The following is a 21,287-nucleotide window of genomic DNA, read 5'->3' on the forward strand; positions in this document are numbered from 1 at the left end:
TTGGGAGAAGCTGGGGTTAGCAGCGGGAACTCATCCGCTCCCCAGATTCGAACTGCTGACTTTTCGGTCAGCAAGTTCAGCCGCTCAGTAGTTTAATCCGCTGCGCCATCGGGGGCTCCATATCTACATCTATATCTATATCTATACCTATATAGTTGGAGTTACACTAACAATGCACCTGTTCTGACTTACATACAAATTAAACTTAAAAACAAACCTTAATTTGGGGACTGCCATACAGGTTTCAAGTCGGTAATAATAATCCCTTGTAGGTTTTGCCAAATATCCCATGGATGGCAGGTTAGAGAACAAACATAAGTGTGAACATCCGAAATGAATAACTAAAATCCACTTTGAAGTACCTGCTGTAATATTCTTTAACTTTCAGGTTTATAACGTGTGGATTTTGATCCCCAATAAGATTATTTTATTTATTTGTATGCTGCTTTTTCTTTCTTAAAAGAGATCCATAGGAGCCAGGAAGAAGTTAATTAAATATTTATGTCTGGTGTTTATATGAAAAAAAAAAGAATTAGTGATGAATTTTGCAAACTGTAGGTTTCCAGGAATGCAATGGAAGAGTTGGGATTTTTGTTCAGTATGTGACTTCCCCAATGAGGAAACGACGCAACTGGCATAGTGTTCAAGAATCCAAGAAACAGCCCCATCGTTAAGCTAAAAATAGCCATTTATAAAAACCAGGTTTTAAATACAGTCCTTTATGCTCCCTCCCGCATAATTCATCAGTTCATTAATGCAGCTGTCCCTTCATTCACACAGAGCCCCTTTTTATACCACAGTCCCTCGCTCCTTCCCCGCTCCCTCCCTCCTTCCCTGCCCCAAAACTAAGACAAGACAAGCACTAGAGGTTCTATTTACAAGTCACATAACATAGGAGAAAACGAAGTCCAGAAGTTGGAGGAAGAGGGCAGCAGAAGTGAGTGGAGGTATACATTTGTATGTGTGTGTTGCAGGGTGAGAGGAAGAGAGATCTCATTCCGCCTCCCACCCCAAATTATTTTCTATTTTAGGAAGTGTTGCTATTGCTTCTGCTTTTCATACAGTATTCCCAGGGCTTTTTGCACAAGTTTGGGATGGATAAAAGGATGAAACAACCTCCTCCAAAGATCAGGACGGCACCAGCAGCCACTGCGCAAGCCACAGACCATGAATATTCATATTCCAGGGGAATGGACTCGTCGGAGGTGATTAGCCACCGGACAGACTGTCGGAAGATCTCCAGGGACACCAGCACCATCAAACCTGGAAGGAAAGAGAAGGACAGCAAAGAGGATGATGGGAATGACACTCGAGAGGGATGCCCCTTTGCACATACTCCTGGGCAAAAGTCTGGTCTGGAGTTTGAGTTGTGGACTAAGGGGACTTCTACACTGACAGTGTAATCCATCTTGGAACCAGTTTCATGGTGAGGTCCCCACACAGGCACCACTGGAACTGGTTTGAGGCTGGAATGGTGTCGACAGGATTCACTTTGTGTGGATTGGAACTGAACCCAGGAACTGTAGTATTCGCATCTAGACAGCCACCAGAAAATATGATTTTTTAAATCTGCTGATGAGCATCAGCAGAAATGGCTCGGCCACAGGGGATGGACTAAATGTGCTGCAGCGCTAGTGATGTTCTTACAAGTGCAGCATGTTTTTCAGTCATGGCTTCAAGGAGCATGTGGGATATACTATGGTCTGCTGCAGTGCATTTTCAAGCTTGTTCTGGACTTTCTGGGGACTTTTTTGAAGTACTATTATTACTCTTTATGCAAGCTATTGTGTGCATTGCAGGTATGCATTGTGCCCACTGTATCATTGAGTCTTCTTTGATTTGCACATTTGATCAGTGTAGAAGGGATTTTAGACAACAAATGAGGAGTAAGGTAAACTTTCTGGACTGGACTGCTTTAGAATTAAACGACCCACTTAGAAGTAATTAATGTAGCTCAATAGTAAAGGGAATATTTGCTGACTTTGACAGCAAAAGGATTTTGCAGAATTGCCCAATATGGGTTATATCAGGCATGGGCAAACTCAAGTCCTCCAAGTGTTTTGGACTTCAAGTCCCATAATTCCTAACGGCCTCAGGCCCTTTCCTTTTCATAGCAATGTTTTAAGGAGCTTTGTTGTTAGAAGAATACTTGCTATGCTAAAGTAAATGAAGGGTTGAGTTAGAGGGGTTAATCCTAGTTGATTGATAATGTTGTTTGCAGGCACATCTACACTGACCCCTTGATCTAGCACAGAAGGAAGCAGTTTCAGGGTGCGGATGATTAGATGGGAAGTTCTGGAACTGGTTTGAGGCCTGGATGGTGCTTATACACACTGCAGAGGCTGGCCTTAAACCAGTTCCAGGATCCACAACAGCCACAGCCAACAGCCACCCTGCTACTAGAGCCTGTATGTGGCTCTGAGTTTCAGGGTCACTGACATTGATAAGACACCTGCGTCTCAGGACTCGAAGAAGAAACGGCTGCTGGACTTGGCGGGGAATTTGCGCGGGGTTTTACTGAGCGGGAAGAGACTTTTCAAATGAGGGGGAGGGTATATAAAGGATGGTTGGCCGGAGTCTCCCATTCTTGGCTTTTCTGATGTTTATGTTTCCTGCAGTAAAGTTTCTGGTGATATCACAGAGAGTCTCGTGTGTTCATTCAGGAGCGGCTGTGGTGAGCTGACACTAAGCCAAGAATATAGACACCATCCCGCTGTAGCGGTGAGGTGTAACATGCAAGTGGAGGATGAAGAGCTCTTGGGCGCAGGAGGAGGAAGGTCGGGAAGGGCCACTCCCGAGCCGGACGCTGAGTTCCACCAGCTGGCGGCCCTGGCGTCATCCACCGCTTATGCCCAGCCAAATGGGGTAACCCAGAGGCGTGGAGTGGTGCGGGGAGACAGCACCGGAGGAGAGGAAGGTTCACCTTCCCCAGGCCCACAAAGGATGGTGTTTCTGGAGGAGAGGATGTCAGCGATGGAGACCACCCTGGCAGTGATGTCGAGGGCGATGGAGCGCCTGGCGTTTTTGGCGGAGCCAGAGAGAGGAAGGGAACTTCGGGCTGGCTCAATGTGGGACGTGAGCGTGGGAAGCAGCCAGGGCTTTGCAGACCTTCCAGCACCGAAGGGAAGGGAAATGCGAAAGGAGCCCGGCGCCCGGCCCAAGACCCAAACAAGCCTGGCGCGGGTGGAGGAGAGTGACGACGAAGGGGAAAAGCCTCCGAGAATCCCGGCTACGCTCCCAGCTGAGACCCTAGTGCCCCTGGCGAATGCCGGGCGTGGCACAGGGCAAAGAGAAACAGCAGCGGGGCCCACTGGTCCGCAAGGGGGCTTGCGACGGGCGGAGAATTGGGGATTGCCACCACAGGGACCCCTACCGAGACGAGAGGAACTAAGGATCGAGTTTGGGGGAGAGTCCTCTGAACTGGATTTTTTCCTTACCACGGTGAGGGGCTATATGGAGGACAATGCTCACACTTTTAGAACGGAATCCAGCCGGATACGGGCCATTGGTGCAGTGTTGAAGAGGGGAGCGGCTAGCTGGTACGTTCAGCTGCACGCGCGGCGCGACCCATGTCTGGGGTCAGTCCGACGCTTTATGGGGGCCCTGGAGACCCGTTTCCGAGATCCATTGGAGCAGATCCGGGCGAGGGAGAAGTTGAAGACCGTCTCCCAGGGGCAGAGGTCGGTATCTGAGTATGCGGAGGAGTTCCAATGCCTCGCCGAAAAGGTGCCGGAATGGTCTGCAGTGACAAAGATGGAACTCTTCAAAGAGGGGCTCAGGCGGGAGATCCTCTCCTGGGCGGTGCATCGTGATGAGCCTGACACACTGCGCGGATGGATTCAGCTGGCGGGGCGCGTCGAGACATCGCTGGCCCAGGCGAGGAGGCACCGAGGAGCGCTACAGCAACGGCCGCAGATGAAAGAGGGGAGCCGGAAGGAGGGATCAGCCCCAGCCGGGAGGAGAGCGGAGCCGACAGGGAACGTGAGCGCCAGCAGGAGTGGCTGCTTTGTGTGCGGCCGGTTGGGCCACAGAGCTGCCGAGTGCTGGCAGAGAAAAGGGGAAAGCGGAGGCCAGCCCAAACCAAGAGCCGTGGCAGGAAAACGCGCCGAGGAAGAAACACCGATGAGGCACCATTCGGGGGGGTTGGTAAGTCAGGACAAAGCTATGATAGTGGTCCCCATTCAGCTTGAAAATGGCAGCAAACAAGCAACCTGCAAAGCGTTTGTGGATTGTGGATGTTCCAGGAACATCATTTCCCCTGAATTAGCCGAGGGATTGGGATGCGAAAGAACGAACCTAGAATCCCCAATAGCATTTTCGCAGTTGGACGGATCCACAGCATCAGGATCGTTAGCTAGGTACAGTGCCGAAGATGTAAAATGTAAGATAGGGAGTTGGGAAGGAAAGGTGTCATTTGTGATATCACAAATAGCCAGCTATAATGTTATACTAGGCATGCCGTGGCTGGGGCAGGCCAACCCGCAAATCAACTGGGAGGATAAGAGCATGATTTTCGGGATGAATTTGGAAGAAGGGAGCCAGGAAGTTGAGAGGGAGCCGGGGAAAAGGGGGGAGGAAGACTCTATCAGAATAGCAGAACTGGCAGATAAATTACCCCCAGAGTATCGGGATTTTGTGGACGTGTTTGACGAGAAGGAAGCAGACAATTTCCCACCGAAGCGGAGAGTTGAAGTGAAAATAGAGCTAGTCCCAGGAGCAGAGCTTCCCAAGGCAAAGATATACCCGATGTCGGCTAGGGAAAAGGAGGAACTGAGAAAGTACATTGATAAAAACCTAGCGAGGGGTTTCATAGAACCTTCGAACTCCCCTTTAGGGGCACCTGTGTTGTTTAGGCGGAAAAAGGACCAAACGCTGAGGCTCTGCATTGACTACAGGGGCCTGAATGCAATCAGTACTGTAAATAAATACCCCCTACCCTTAGTGAAGGACTTGATCGCCCAGTTATCGGAGGGACAGATATTCACTAAATTGGATTTAATTGAGGCTTACCATAAATTGCAGATCAAACCAGAGGACAGGTGGAAGATGGCCTTCTCCTGCGCCTTCGGATTATTCAATTATTGTGTGCTCCCATTCGGTTTATGCGGGGGAGGGGCCGCGTTCATGCAATTAATCAACGAAGTGTTGCATCCATTATTGTACAAGGGAGTCTTTATTTTTTTAGATGACATATTGATAATGTCTCGGACTAAGGAGCAACACGTAGAACTAGTCAGGGAAGTCCTACAAAAGTTGAGGGAAGCGAAGCTGTATGCGAAGCTTGCCAAGTGCAAGTTCAATAAAGACCAGATAGACTTTCTGGGGTATAGGATTTCCTCCCAGGGAGTGGCGATGGACCCTGCGAAGGTGGAAGACGTGAGGGGGTGGGAAGCCCCCAGAACACGGAAGCAGCTGCAATCCTTCCTGGGGTTCGCAAACTTCTATAGAACATTTATCAAGGACTTTGCGCGCCTCACTTTGCCGTTAACGGATTTGTTAAAGACTAAAGGCAGGGGAGAAACAGCCAAAGTGAAGGCCCCAGGGGCCAAACTGACCTGGACAATAGAATGCCAGGAAGCTTTCGAAGCCCTTAAAAAGCGTTTTACTGAGGAGCCTGTCCTACAGCACCCTGATATGTCTAAGGCCTTTGTACTACATTGCGATGCGTCAGACCGGGCATATGGGGCAGTTCTGCTGCAGAAAGACGAGGGGGGGAACCTGAAGCCATGTGGCTATCTGTCGAAAAAGTTTAGCGACACAGAAAAAAACTGGCCGATTTGGGAGAGAGAAGCCTTAGCGATTCTGAAAGCACTAGAGTGCTGGAGACACTTTCTGGAAGGAAGTGGAACACCGTTTGAGGTGTGGACTGATCATAGAAATTTACAGTATCTAAGATCCCCTCGTAAACTATCAGCGAAGCAGATTAGATGGGCCCAATATTTCAGCCGTTTTGATTTCAGACTCAAGTTCTTCCAGGGGAAACACAACATACTCGCTGACGCTCTCTCTCGGATGCCTCAGCACGGGGGAGGAATTCAGGAATCTGAGGGGAGCCTTTTCCTAGATAAGCAATGGGGCCTGGCAGTACTGACTCGAGCACAAGCGGCCAAAGAAAACAAACGTACTGCCATTTCCACGGGGGGAGGAGAAATATGGGAGGAAGAGTTGAAGCGAGCATACGGAATGGACAAATGGTTACAAACGAACAAAGAACAGGGAGAACTGTGTGGGGATTTGGTGTTTGTAAATAAGAAATTGTATATTCCTGAATGTTTAAGACAAGAAATGTTAAGGAAGTGCCACGATAACAAGGGTGCAGGTCATCTAGGCCCCACCAGGACTATTAAACTGTTGGCCAAACAATGCTGGTGGCCCGGAATGAGGAAAGACGCCAGGGGGTACGTCACGCAGTGTGAATTATGTGCAGAGGGGAAAACACCACCTGGGAAGCCCCAGGGGCTATTGCAGAAGGTGGTGGAGCCCATGAGGCCATGGGAATGCGTGGCAATGGATTTTGTAGGCGAACTACCCCCCAGCAGAGGCCACAGATACATTTGGACAATATTGGACCTATTCTCAAAACAGGCACACTTTGTGGCCCTGCCAAAACTCCCCTCGGCTGAAAAGCTCGCTGATTTGTATGTGAAGCATGTATATCGCCTACATGGGTGTCCCGACAAAATAATTAGCGACCGGGGAGTCCAATTCACTGCAAAATTTTGGGGAAAATTCTTACAGCTGTTAGGAGCGGAAAGGAATCTGAGCTCGGCTTTTCATCCCGCAACCAACGGGGGGGTCGAACGTACCCAACAGACACTGTGCCAATTCTTGAGGATGTACACCAATTATAGACAGGACGATTGGGCGGACCTTCTTCCGTTTGCTGAGATGGCTTTTAACGGGGCCGTACATTCGGCCACAGGTCGTGCCCCATTCGAAATAGTATACGGACAGGAGGTGGCACCTTTCCCCAGGCTACCCGAGTGGAAGGAAGGAGAGGGCCAGACCGACAAGGAATGGCCGGCCAAAATTAAGCAAGGGTGGCAGACCGTGGTGGAGGCATTGCGGGAAACACAAAAGAAGTACAAGCTCTTTGCAGATCGTAGGCGCCGAGAGGGGGACAAATTGGGCGAAGGAGATCTGGTTTGGCTGAGCACAAAAAACCTGAAATTGGGGTTCCCATCTAAGAAATTGGCTCCACGCTATATAGGGCCGTTCAGGGTAGCGAAAAGAATAAACTAAGTGACCTATGAGCTGAGGCTACCCAAGGACCTAGGAAAGGTACACCCGGTATTCCATTGCAGCCTGTTAAAAAAGTATAAAGGAATTCTGGACAGCGGAGAACAATAGTTGTGTTTAATCTTTTCCTTCCAGGACGAAGGGGAGGAGAACGCCATGTCAGAACCCTGCTACTAGAGCCTGTATGTGGCTCTGAGTTTCAGGGTCACTGACATTGATAAGACACCTGCGTCTCAGGACTCGGAGAAGAAACGGCTGCTGGACTTGGCGGGGAATTTGCGCGGGGTTTTACTGAGCGGGAAGAGACTTTTCAAATGAGGGGGAGGGTATATAAAGGATGGTTGGCCGGAGTCTCCCATTCTTGGCTTTTCTGATGTTTATGTTTCCTGCAGTAAAGTTTCTGGTGATATCACAGAGAGTCTCGTGTGTTCATTCAGGAGCGGCTGTGGTGAGCTGACAGTCATGGAGTCACGCTGTCCCTTAATTGCTTTCACTGTGCAATGTTGTTTACACTAAAATGCACCGATGCGCATTAGGAACTCTATTTCGGAGTATACTCCAACTTTGGGAATCTTGGTTTAAAGCCCTTAAAGCGTGCTGCAGCATTGGTTATAACCAGTGTTGTGTCATATAAACACCACATTGTCTTCAAACTGCATTAAATGGTGAGTAGAGATGTTTGTTCCCCCTCCCTGCAAGGAATGAGGTGTCTCTCAGGGCTCCTTTACCTGATATAATGAAGAAGCAGGATGCTGGCTTCAGGAAGAATTCAATGCCTTTGCTGAGTGCCATTGTGATGCAGAGAGAACCCATGGCCATCAAGGTGATGCTGAGGAGGGATATAACAGCTGCCGTGATGTTCAGTTCTATGCGGCGTCACCAGGAAGGGGAGACAAAAACCTAGTCATTTCTTGCCATCTAATACATGAAGATGAGAACAGGGACAAGACTTACAATGACTCCCTACAGCCTTGCCTTTTATGTGACACAGCATGCAATCCTCAGCCATCTAGTAAGTTACACAGACTAAAGAATCCTGTACAGAATCAGAAACAAATATAACAACCGAGGCTGGAGGCTAAGCAAGACCTGACTCCATCGGAGAAAGGAATTGTGTTTCATATCAATAGATCAGAGCTATAGAAAGATAAGATTCACTTGTTGGCGTGACTACAGAAGGCTTAGGCTTTATTGGTCACTATAAAAGCTTGAAATAGGAAATGACAAGGGTTTTTCTAGGGTCTGAGGGTGTATGACTTGCCCAAGATCCCCCAATGGGTTCCCATAGCAAAGCAAGAATTGAACCTTTTCCTACAAAATTACAGTAGAGTCTCACTTATCCAAGCCTCGCTTATCCAAGCTTCTGGATTATCCAATGCATTTTTGTAGTCAAGGTTTTCAATATATCATGATATTTTGGTGCTAAATTCGTAAATACAGTAATTACAACATAACATTACTGCGTATTGAACTACTTTTTCTGTCAAATTTGTTGTATAACATGATGTTTTGGTGCTTAATTTGTAAAATTATAACCTAATTTGATGTTTAATAGGCTTTTCCTTAATCCCCCCTTATTATCCAAGATATTCGCTTATCCAAGCTTCTGCCGGCCCGTTTAGCTTGGATAAGTGAGACTCTACTGTATAAGGTTTTTCATTTAAATGGTCTATTGAGAATTTCTTCCATTATCGTTTTTAAGGTTTTGTTTACAACCTATCGCACACCCATTTTACAAAAGGCAACACAGTCAATGCAGTCGTGGGAGTTGTAGTTTAGTGAGGCAGATGACTAAAGATCTTGTAAAACTGCACCTTCCAAACTGCAGTGTCAAACTGAATTAATCCTGCAGTGTAAATGCATCCTGAGCCTTTTGTCAGTGTATCTAGTCTCTTCATTTCTTAATGTTTTGCAGCTCCTGGCAGAACGCTTCAATGTTCCAGTTCCCCCTTATATCTGTTCTTGGAAACTGTGGCTTAAGGCTCTTTTAGCTGCCTATGGACTCCTACAGACACCCAACATCTCTATGCAAAAACTCCCTGTGAAGAAAGCAATGTTTCCAACCCTGGAGCTTTCGCGGAATGGCGATTTAACACGTTTGGCTCATAAAATATGGATGTGTATATTTTTAAAGAACCAGTTGTGGAGCAGAAGCCATGTCTTGAGACGTCTGTCTGTATGTCTTTCTATTTGTGTATTTATACCCAAACCAGACCAATTGCAGTAGGACCTCCACTTTGGCAGGGCTTGGGCCCAGGACCCTGCAAAAGTGGGGAAAACACACATTTTCAAAAACCTATTATTTTTTATGTGTTGTCGAAGGCTTTCATGGCCAGAATCACTGGATTGCTGTGAGTTTTCCAGGCTGTATGGCCATGTTCCAGAAGCATTCTCTTCTGATGTTTCGCCCCCATCTATGGCAAACCACCGCAGAGGTTGTGAGATCTGTTGGAACCTAAGCAAGTGGGGTTTATATTTCTGTGGAATGTTCAGGGTGGGAGAAAGAACTCCTGTCTGTTGGTGGCAAGTGAGAATGTTGCAATTGGCCACCATGATTAGCACTGATTGGCCTTGTAGGTTCAAAGCCTGGCTGATTCTTATTATTTTAAAAAAAATCTGATTGAATACCTATCTAGAAATCTTTAAGATCCTCAAGCATAAATCTATTGTTAATGGGCAGAGTCATGCTAGAGGATATAGAGATTCCTACAGAGAACATATTAATCAAATCTGCAAAAGTTAAACCTGCAAATGCAGACAGCCAACTGTATTTTAAATTAAAGTAAAACAGGATTCTGGCTTGTTCAGATAGCCATAGTTTTCAGGTTTGGACATAATGCAAACCATTAATCACTTAGGGTGTGTCTGCACTATATGATGAATGCAGTTTGACACCACTCTTAACTACCATTGCTCAATGGTATGAACCATGACAGTTGTAAAAAAAAAAGTAAAGGTAAAGGTTTCCCCTGATGTTAAGTCCAGTTGTGTCTGACTCAAAGGGTTGGTGCTCATCTCCATTTCTAAGCCGAAGAGCCGGCGTTGTCTGTAGACACCTCCAAGGTCATGTGGCCGGCATGACTGCATGGAACGCTGTTACCTTCCTGCCAGAGCGGTACCTATTGATCTACTCACATTTGCATATTTTCGAACTGCTAGGTTGGCAGAAGCTGGAGCTAACAGTGAGCACTCACTCCGCTCCCCGGATTTGAACCTGGGACCATTCGGTCTGCAAGTTCAGCAACTCAGCGCTTTAACACACTGAGCTACCTACTATTTTAAAACCTGAGTTAATACTCATCTAGTCTTCTCTGCCAAAGAGTGATAGTGCCTCACCATACTACAACTCCCAGGTATTGAACCATGGCTGTTAAAGTGGTGCTAAACTGTATTAATTCTGCAGTCTTGATGCACCCTGAGTTAGTCTCCATTATGTCAGAATCTGTAAACATTGGCCCCTTCCACACTTCCATATAATCCATATTATCAAAGCAGATAGCTTTGAACAGGATTACATGAGTCTATCTTGCCATATAATCCAGTTCAATGCAGATCCAGTTGTTCTCAACCTAATATTTTGGCCATCAACTCCCAGAAATCCTAACAGCTGTTTGCCCATGCTTGGGTTATATATACATGAGTTATTACTACCATACACTCACCTTTTTTAGTAGATCTCTGGAAGATGTGAGCATTCTCCCCAGTGGTGAAGAATTTGAAATACGAACAATTCGCTTCTGAAAAGAATAATAAAGAAGAAGCATATGAAAACAAAGAACGAGAGCGAAGGTGGAAGGAAGCAAAGCTACGACTGGAGGAAAGAGTTAATACAAAACAGAATGAAAACTCATTGCTCTCAGGAATACTTTTGGTTCTGTCAAAATAATTATGCTACATTTTTGCCTATTCCCCCCTTAAACTACATCACACACATCTATTTACAGAAAAGAAAATGCTACGGGCACACCAAGAATATGGGATTTAAAACCACTCTAATTCTGGCCCTAAGGAGTTCTAGGAACGGTAAGGAGAGGCTAGAGATAATTTTTCTCCGTACCGTCTGAGGTTCCCAAGATTATTCCAGGAAAGCTTTGAAGATAAAACCAACTGTTCTTCTGGCAAGAACAATGGGGGAAATTGTCAGCTGTGGGGTTTGATGCTCGGAAGGATCAATTAAGTTGCACAAGTTTATATAAGATGTTTTAGGGCTGAGAAAGTAAGAGATTGTAACATTTATAGCCATAGGGAGGAAAGTTGGAGGTTATTATGGCTTTCACTTTTATTTTTTGGTATCTATATATGGGCTTTTTTTTTTTGGTGGCGCAGCAGATTAAACCGCTGAGCTGCTGAACTTGCTGACTGAAAAGTTGGCGGTTCGAATCTGGGGAGCAGGGTGAGCTCCCACTGTTAGCCCCAGCATCTGCCAACCTCACAGTTCAAAAACATGCAAATGTGAGTAGATCAATAGGTACCACTCTGGTGGGAAGGTAACAGGCTGTATGAAGGCAAGAGGCATTTTCTCCTGACGTTTTGCCCACATCTATGACAGGCTCCTCAGAGGTTGTGAGGTCTGTTGGAACTTAGGCAAGTGGGGTTTGTATATCTGTGGAATGACCCGGGTGGGAGAAAGAATTCTTTTCTGTGTGAATGTTGCAATTGATCATCTTGATTAGCATTGAATAGCCTTGCAGCTTCAAAGCCTGTCTGCTTCCTACCTGGAGGAATCCTTTGTTGATCAGTATTAGCTGGCCCTGATTGTTTCCTGTTTGGAATCCCTGTTTTTTGAGGGTTGCTTTTTATTTACTGTCCTGATTTTAGAGTTTTTAAAATACTGGTAGCCAGATTTTGTTCATTTTCATGATTTTCCTCCTTTCTGTTGAAATTGTCCACATGCTTGTGGATTTCAGTGGCTCCTCTGTGTAGTCTGACATGGTGGTCCAGCATTTCTGTGTTCTCAAATAATTCACTGTATCCAGGTTGGTTATCAGGTGCTCTGCTATGCCTGATCAATGTGTTACATTTTTTTACTTTTTTTCTAAGTATCTGCAGTTTTAAGGAAAACGTATTACTGGGTTTTCTCTCCCCCCCCCCCCCCCCCATATAATTTTTATTGCAAAATATATGAGGAAGGGTACAAGAGTGGATATAGAACAGGGACATTTTTAACATCTTGCATCTTCTTCCATTGTTACAAAAACACCTGGTTCTCATGGCAAGGTTGGTTCAGAAGGGGTTTGCCCTTGCCTTCCTCTGAGGCTGAGAGAGTGTGGTTTGCCCAAGGTCATCCAGTGGGTTTCCAGACCTGAGCAGGGACTTGAACCCTGGCCTTTAGAGTCACAGTTCAGTACTCAGACGACTATACCATGCTGGCTCTGAGTTTTACCGGTTTTTCCTTATGTGTCCCTTTTTATATTGGGAACCTTTCTTTCTAGCTCTGTAATCAACTGTATAATAAGAATAATGATGATGTATAGGACTGGGAAGTATGAGAAAACAAGATTTTCATATTAGAATGGCCAGGGTTCACTACACCACATCTGCTCTACTAATGCAAAGCTGCAGAAGAAAATGATGAAGAGGAAAAGGTAGAGGAGGAGGAGGAGAAGGAAGGTGGTGGTGGTGGTGATGATGATGATGATTCTCAGTTAACTGATACCCACAGGGATTGGTAGAGGACGAATAAATGTACTTTCTGGTTTCTTGAGAGTTACTATAAAAAATCGATGTCATAAATAATATGCCCCACACTATACTAAAGGTAAAGGTTTCCCCTGACGTTAAGTCCAGTCGTGACCATCTCTGGGGGTTGGTGCTCATTTCCATTTCTAAGCCGAAGAGCCAGCATTGTCCGTAGACACCTCCAAGGTCATGTGGCCGGCATGACTGCATGGAACGCCGTTACCTTCCTGCTGGAGTGGTACCTATTGATCTACTCACATTTTGCATGGTTTCGAACTGCTAGGTTGGCAGAAGCTGGAGCTAACCCAACACTATACCATACCGAAAACTCTGTATTGACTTGATTTTCATATTGAAGTGCAGTCATGAAGAGCAGGTTAAGACAAAGACAAACTTAACGTAATTGTAACACAGTTTTTACTGCATTATAAAAGCAGCTTGGTGAATGTAGTGCACAATTTTAATTAAATGGCAGTTACTGTGAACTGTTAATTTTTAATTGTTCTCATTAAAGTTTAATTCTATTTTAATATTTATTGTATATTTTGGGACTTTAAGTCATATTCAAATGCTTTTAATGTAATAAAAATAATTTAATTTTTATTTTTATTTAGATTATTTATTTAAAGTACCGTATATACTCGAGTATAAGCTGACCCGAATATAAGCCGAGGCACCTAATTTTACCACAAAAAACCTGGGAAAATATTGACTCCAGTATAAGTCGAGATACCAATAAAATTACATTAATTGAGGCATCAGTAGTTTAAATGTTTTTGAATCTTTACATCCAACTGTAATTTAAGATATGACTGTTCAACTCTGATTAAATCATTATTTTCATTTTCTTCAATGTAAATGTGCTTATGTATCCTTTTAATAATAATAGAGTGAAATAATAAATGTAATAATAATAATAATGAATGCAGTAAAATAATAATTGTAATAATAATAATAAAAATAGAGTAAAATAAATGTAAAAGTAACAACAATAATAGAGTAAAATAATAAATGTAATAATAATAATTAATAGAGTAAAATAATAAATGTAACAATACCAATAATAATAGAGAAAAATAATAAATATATCATATATACTTGAGTATAAGCCGACCTGAATATAAGCCCGCCAGGACCCTCATCCGAACATAAGCCAAGGAGGGTTTTTTCAGTCCTAAAAAAGGGCTGAAAAACTAGGCTTATACTTGAGCATATACAGTATTTATTTAAACTCACAGCAACCCAATAACCTATCATTTCTTCAAAAAAAATGCCGGCTGCTTGGGATTTGGTTAACCGAGAGGCTACGGTAATAATAATCATGCTTTTATACTCTGCTTTGACCTCAGGACCCAAAACACGATGTAGACTTGTATAATGTACTAGATTGGGTACTCGGCAATATCTGGGTTGTTTTAAAAAGTCAATTTTAATTGTACAAATTGCATACGGTTGTGGATTAACTACAACTGACATAGTGCCAGGTTAACCTCGAGAAACTCCATCAGTACTTAAAAAGTGTATTATGTTGGGCAAGTTTGCTCTGGGTGCATCATCAGTGGGGTTCAGTGTGTTCTCTGGCTGTAAGGTAAACTACAACTCCCACTATGGTGACTCAGTGCCCTCAAACCCCTCCAGTAGGTTGAGTCAGTCATGGGGGTTCTGTATGCCAAGTTTGGTCCAGGTCCATCATCAGTGGAGGTCACAGTTTCTCTGGTAGTGGCTGAACTACAACTCCCAGAAAGGAAAGTTGGTTCCCCTCCAAACCCCGCCAGTAATCAAATTTTGGCATATCAGGTATGTGTGCCAAGTTTGGTCCAGATCCATCGGTGTTTGGGTTCACAGTGCTCTCTGAATGTAGGTGAACTACAACTCCCCCAAATCAAGGTGAATTTTCCCCAAAGACCTCCAGTATTGCAATGTCACTGGAGGGCTATTGGCGTCTTCTGAGTCGGGGAGCTACAGCTATTTGTGGAAGTGGGAGCCACACATACATACATATTTTTGCTTTTATTATGTGTATAGATGTGTATAGATAATACTTTTAAAAAGCTTTTATTTGGCTTATTAAAAAGGAAACCAGTTTGGCTCATGGCACTGGTATTGCTGCAGGATGGATTTTAGAATTTGTTTCCATGACGTCCGCATTATTTGCCAGCTTGTTGAGAAACCCAAAAGGGACGAGGCAAAGGTGCTGCACTTGGGCTTCCTCTCGCTCCAAATATGCACCAGTTCAAGTTACATAAATCTTTCTTTTTTGGGGGAGGCAGTTTCTCAAACTTGGCATTCAAAGCAGTGTTGGGGAGAAAACGATTCCCTGCATTTGGGGCCTCGGGGCTTATCCTTTCCAAGTCCTTACCTTGCCCATCGGACTGGATTTAATTGTGTCCCCGGAGAGAGAAGCGTTAGCAATTACAGCTGGACCAATTCCAGGTCGCCCCAGGCTCTATGTGCGTATATGTGTGCAAGAGAAACAGTCCTACGAAATTGCTCAAATAGGCTATAATTTAACATTACCGGCTCCCTAGTCCTCCCATTAACAGCTTCCGTTGAGAATATATCAGCCCATAGCATCCAATGTCTAGAATAAGATGGAATAAGGAAGGGAAAGGTGATATGCTGATGGCTTGACAAAAACACCACATTGGGATTTCGAAACCCAACAAATTATACACAAAAATGTGACTAGTGTGACAAGACGGGAAGCTAGGAATCGAATATGTTTCATAATTGACTCGGATTTTCGAAGTGACTTCTGGTGCCATCCCAGACTTCCAGAACTAAACTTCTAACTTTGCACATTATAAAAGGCACTGGGGTCCTGTTATGCATGTCATGGCTGTATTTCCTTCCCCCAAAAACTTGAAAATTTACTTTTTGGACTATGAAACAAGTGGTAAACAAGTAAGAAAAGAAGACCCATTTGATAATTATATCAGTCCAACCCTTCATGTCTTGGTTTTTAGGCATGTTCTTTGGTGCGCCGACTCAGAAAATTGCATTGAATGGATTGCAGCAGCTCTAGTTTCTTAGACACAGTGGTTTTCTATAGGCAATCAGTTGGCAATTCGTATATGATATATGTTCTGTATCTCAAAAACAAGAACTGGTGCTATTTTTGCAATCAGCAGGTCAAGCATACCTGTAGGTGTAACATTTGAGGCATCAAAATGTGTGTTGGCCAGTGTATTGGATATCCTAATTTCTCACAAATTCAGGTACATAAACACTCAGCTGACAATTCCTCTTTGTCTCCAAAATTTAATATGCATTCTAAATATTAAAAGGGGAGTTATATCATGCTGCAAAGAAGCCAAGCCTTTTCTATATATCCTTTACAGAGATGAACAGTTTTAAATATTTAATCAATATGTGCAATACAGGCTGCAAGTAGTTTTTGAACACTCCTACGTTCCTCTTTGTCCTTAGCTTAGTTCATATCACAAAGATAGTTTGTATTCTATTAACTCAATAGTAGGAAGAAAAGAGTGGGGAGATTTGATTTTCCCAGTAGCCTCGAGCAAAAGCAAACTGGGACAGCCTCACCTGACTTGAACATGATTTCTCATTAATACTGTCAGAATTTTAAAAACAATTAAAGACCTATCTCATCTGGAAGACCTACCCAGTCAATTGTAAAAACAAAGTATGGATTGTCGATGTTGCAATCTCAGGTGACAGAAGGATTGACAAGAACCAACTGGAAAAGCTTACACGAAACGAGGATTTAAAGATCGAACTGCAAAAACTCTGGCACAAGCCAGTCAAGGTGGTCCCAGTGGTGATTGGCACACTGGCAGCAGTGCCTAAAGACCTTGGCACTGAACCAGCGAATAATGCATGCAGATCTAAGTAGGGTGGCCTTTTGCAAAAGGCCACCCTACTTGGATCTGCCTACATAATTCGCCGATAAATCACATAGTCCTAGACACTTGGGAAGTGTCTGACGTGTGATCCAATACAAAATCCAGCATAGTGATCTTGTTTGCTCTGTACTAATCTTGTTGTGTATCAAATAATAATAATAATAATAATCATCATCATCGTCGTCGTCGTCGTCTTGACCACTCTCTGATGTTGTTTGGCCACACGTTTCCATCTGTGAGATGTTGGCAGGCACAGAAGCATTGTGTATCTCTTCACTAATACTGCTTTGTACTACTCTTGTGCAGACTTTTCAGCACTGCTTGCAACAGACGTGTCTACAGAACGGAGTAGTTGATTAGTTACTTGAAATTGGGCAGAGCTCAGCAAGGGTGGAGGCTCTAGTTACAGGGAGATAAGCCAAAAGTATTAGCCATGTAATTGGCTCCAATCCCTTTTTCCGGGACTGCGCTCTATGCTCACTGGCCCAAGCTGCTGCCGATTGAGTTACAACACAGTCACGCAACATTGACAGGCTAAGAAAAACACCCAGGACACAACCGTGGGAGAAGCTGAGTGTAGGACTTTGGCTCTTGGCCTGTTACGTCATTCCAAGTCCCATTGCCTTCCCAACGAAATCAAGATGGCTTCTCAGTTCATCAGAGTTCTGAAGAAATTACTTTTTAAAGCTTGAACTACTAGAATTCTCCAGTCCACACATCTACTGGCTGTGGGGGATTTTGTGAGTTGTAGTCCAAAACAGTAACATTCCAGCCCCATACAATGACCATAGAATATAGTTTCTGAATGCAGATTACACTATGTAATACAATTTTTGTCGCTGGCTTATAGATGTCATATCTTAATTGGTTCTATCATAACACATGGGAAAAGTTTATTAAACTCCAAAAACTTTGTTCTTGCAGGACACCCTGCAGCACATTTTGCTATAGTTTTTCAATGAATATCTCACTGAGTCTCAACCAATTCAACATAGTTTGTGGCAGCCACAAAAACAAAATTTCCAGAGTACAAAAACTACTTTCAAAGCCATACAATTAAACAGGAAATAACACTTTTAAACCAGGAACATAATTTTTGTTACAATTGTGTTACATAATTATCTGCTTTACACTATATTATATGAGTCTACACTGCCATATAATCCAGTTTAAAGCAGATAATCTGCATTCATAAACTGGATTATATGGCAGTGTAACTGGGGCCTCCTGCATTCCACCTCTGTAAGTAATTATGAAGACTGAGTGTATCTACAATGTAGAATTAATGCAGTTTGACATCATGTTAATTGCTATGGCTCAATGCTGTGGAATCATGGGATTTGAAGTTGGGTGAGGCATCAGCAGTCATTGGCAGAGAAAGTGAAAAACCTTGTACAATCACAGCTCCCATGATTCCAAACTGCATTAAATCTCTAGTGTAGATACACACTCTACACCAGAGGTAGGAAACACAGTATAAAAGCATAAACTCTTTACTGCTTATAAATCATGGTGAATTCTCCCCAAACCTTTCTAGTATGTTCAGTTCCTGATCAATTCCTCTGTTTGCTGCGTGCCATAGAAAAGAATAGGAAAGGGTTTTGGGAGAGGCATTGGGCATTGATTTGGAAAAGATAATTCTTGATCAATACTCTGCCATCCCAATGTTTTTGCAGCTTTTCAACCATTGTGGTCTGGTTTCTCTTTCTTCCTCCTAATATCCTCCACTTATGCTGCAAACAAAGTTTAAAGTACAAAACTAGTTTGCTCTCCATAAAAAGTGGATCTGCATTGTAGAATTAATGCAATTTAGTGCCATGTTAACTACCAGGGCTCAGTGTTATGGAATCACGGGAGTTGTAGTTTTATAAGGAGTGTAGCCTTCTCTGCCAGAGAGTGCCAGTGCCCTCACCACTACAAATCCCAGGAGTCCATAGCATTAAGCTGAGGCAGTTCAAGTGATGTCAAACTGCATTGTGTAGATCAGTGGTTTCCAACCTGTGGGCCGCAGCCCACCACCTAAAATAAGATCTGCGAGACATGTGGGGAAAATCAGCTCAAGATGATTAAATATGGTTTTCTGTAGGTGAGCAGATTGCGACTAGTGGATGGCATATGTTCTGTATCAGAACCTTGAGCTGATGTGGTCAATCCAATACAATTTTCTCAATCAGCACCCCAAATAACCAGTGACTCTAAAGTTGAACAAAAACTGATTTGTAACTCATTTGTATTATTATTTTGGTACTGATGTTAGAGAGTGGTCCCTGGTCAAAAAAAGGTTGGGAACCACTGGTGTAGATGCACCCTTACACAGCAGGGGGAAGTGGAGAAGAGGTGTCCTTACCATTAGGCCCAAGTGAAAGCAAATTGCTGCAGCCTTTCCTTTCTCTTGCGCTCTTCCCCATTAATAATCTTTGCTATCTTGACTATACGCTGATTATGCTTGGCCATGCTTTTAATCTATGAAAGGTTGGAGGATATTGTTTTTTTATTATTCAATGCATTATTCAATTGTATTTACACTATAAGGGGCATTTAACTACTAAGTTTATGTTAAATTGGCACTTAAATTTAAATGCTTGCACTAAAAGCTTTATGAGGAAGAGGCAGAAAAATGCCACTCACGATTTCCTCTCCCTTCCTTGCTTCCTGTTTTGAGCTTGGGAGAGAAGGCAACAATTGCATGGATTTTTAAAATCCCCATTTTGTATAAACCCCAAGAAAACTCTTTCGTTGCCTCTCCCTTTTCTTGGCTTTATAATCTCACCTTCTTACCCTACTTTCTTTAGTTTCCTGATTCCTATGTGGAAACCCACAGAAGTCCCAGACTTAATAGGTTAAGAATTGAGCTACTGGGGACATTATGTGGTATCCCCTTCTTCCTCCAGTTAACTCAGGAGTCTAAGGGTGCATCTACACTGCAGAATGAATGCAGTTTGACACCACTTTAGCTATCATGGTTCCATAGCATTGGGCCATGGCAGTTAAAGTGATATCAAACTGCATTCATTCTATAGTGTAGATCAGTGGTTCCTAACCGTTTTTGACCAGGGACCATTTGACCAGGGACCACATTGACCAGGGATCACTTTGACCAGGGGTCACTTGACCAGGGACCATTTGACCAGGGATCACTTTGACCAGGGACCACTTTGACCAGGGATCACTTTGACCAGGGGTCACTTGACCAGAGACCACTTTGACCAGGGACCACTCTCCAACATTAGTACCAAAAGGGTTATGAATCAGTTTTTGGTCAACTTTAGATTTGGTTTGGTTATTTGGGGTGCTGATTCAGAAAACTGCATTAGATAGACCACATCAGCTCTCGTTTCTGATACAGAACATATGCCATCCAGTAGTCACCATCTGCTTGCTCACAGAAAACCATATTTAAAAATCTAGAGGTGATGTGGTTTATCCAATGCAATTTTCTGAATCAGCACCCCAAATAACAACCAGGAACAGGACTAAAAACAAAGTCACCAAGGCCCCTCCACTTCCAGGTGCCACATAGAACGTCTCCGCTCGGGGGAGGGAGGAGGAGGAGAAGCAGCAGTCAGGAGGCTTGTTGTTGTGCCTTTTGTGGATAGTCAGCCTTTTCCGTCCCAACATCCCCGTTGCCTCAGCACTGTAAGAGGGTTTCGTGAGACCAGTCACTCTCCTTAGAACAGTGTAGTAACAGTGAGGCCACAGACCATATTTTAGTTCTTAGGGACCACTGGTGGTCCATGGACCACAGGTTGGGAACCACTGGTGTAGATGCACTTTGGCCCTGAAATCACAAGGAATAGGAAGCTGCTACCTTGGCACCTCTACTTCCATCCTTCTGATTATCTACTTTTCTAAACTTGAACAAGATAACCCACAAATTATCCACACACAAAAACACAACTGCATCTGTCAAATGCATAATTTATGTACAGCTAGATCTGTCTGATACATTAAGATGCAGAACTGTGCTATACATCCTAGATAAAAGGAATCAGGGCAAAAGAAATTGTAACAACAGAAGAAACAGGGTTTTTTTTTTTTAAAAAAATGGGTCAAGCAATGAATCCGAGCAAAACTTCGCAAACCCCAAGATAAAACAGAATATTGAGCTCAGTCCAAAAGTTCACTGAGAATAAAATGTGAATCCCAAAGCCCTGCTCCTTTCATTGCTTCAGCAAAATCCTTTCTGCGGCGAGTGATAAAAGGTTCCACTTGCTGTTCAATCCCATTCTCCCATGGGAAAGTCTCTGCTTCGTTTTCTCTTTACGTTAATAAAATGTATTTTTTTTCTTACAGATTTTCCATTGGAACTTTCCCAGCTTCATTTTAAATCTGACATATTTTGAAGAGTAGCGAGGATTTGTAGCTATGAAGAGCGGGCATGTCTTCTCAATAAGAATTTTGCCTGCCCCTGTTGAAATTTTGTTGTAGTTCCCAAAATTTCTAGCATTACTATACGTCATGCCCCTTGGTTATTTACTTTGGGTGCCTCAACCGTATTTCTAT

At 43.7% G+C, this 21,287-nt stretch overlaps 1 protein-coding gene and 1 long non-coding RNA gene across 3 annotated transcripts in view; one reads left to right on the top strand and one right to left on the bottom strand.

The window, feature by feature from the left end:
• Positions 1 to 670: 670 nt before the first annotated feature.
• Positions 671 to 21,287, bottom strand: part of cacng6 (calcium voltage-gated channel auxiliary subunit gamma 6) — a 38,854-nt gene continuing 18,237 nt past the window's right edge. For both annotated transcript variants that reach the window (XM_062957242.1, XM_062957241.1), the window contains 3 exons: positions 10,902 to 10,976; positions 7,968 to 8,105; positions 671 to 1,263 (listed from right to left, as the gene is read on the bottom strand). In XM_062957242.1, the coding sequence (XP_062813312.1) occupies positions 1,028 to 1,263; positions 7,968 to 8,105; positions 10,902 to 10,976 (449 nt within the window). In that variant the 3' untranslated portion in view covers positions 671 to 1,027. The remainder of the gene's footprint in view (positions 1,264 to 7,967; positions 8,106 to 10,901; positions 10,977 to 21,287) is intronic.
• LOC134292403 (uncharacterized) lies at positions 8,101 to 9,392 on the top strand. Its single transcript, XR_009999635.1, has 2 exons — positions 8,101 to 8,251; positions 9,155 to 9,392. It is a non-coding gene; the product is annotated as an uncharacterized LOC134292403 (long non-coding RNA).

The sequence above is a fragment of the Anolis carolinensis genome, chromosome 6 (genome assembly GCF_035594765.1).
Source record: "Anolis carolinensis isolate JA03-04 chromosome 6, rAnoCar3.1.pri, whole genome shotgun sequence".
Classification (NCBI taxonomy): domain Eukaryota; kingdom Metazoa; phylum Chordata; class Lepidosauria; order Squamata; family Dactyloidae; genus Anolis; species Anolis carolinensis.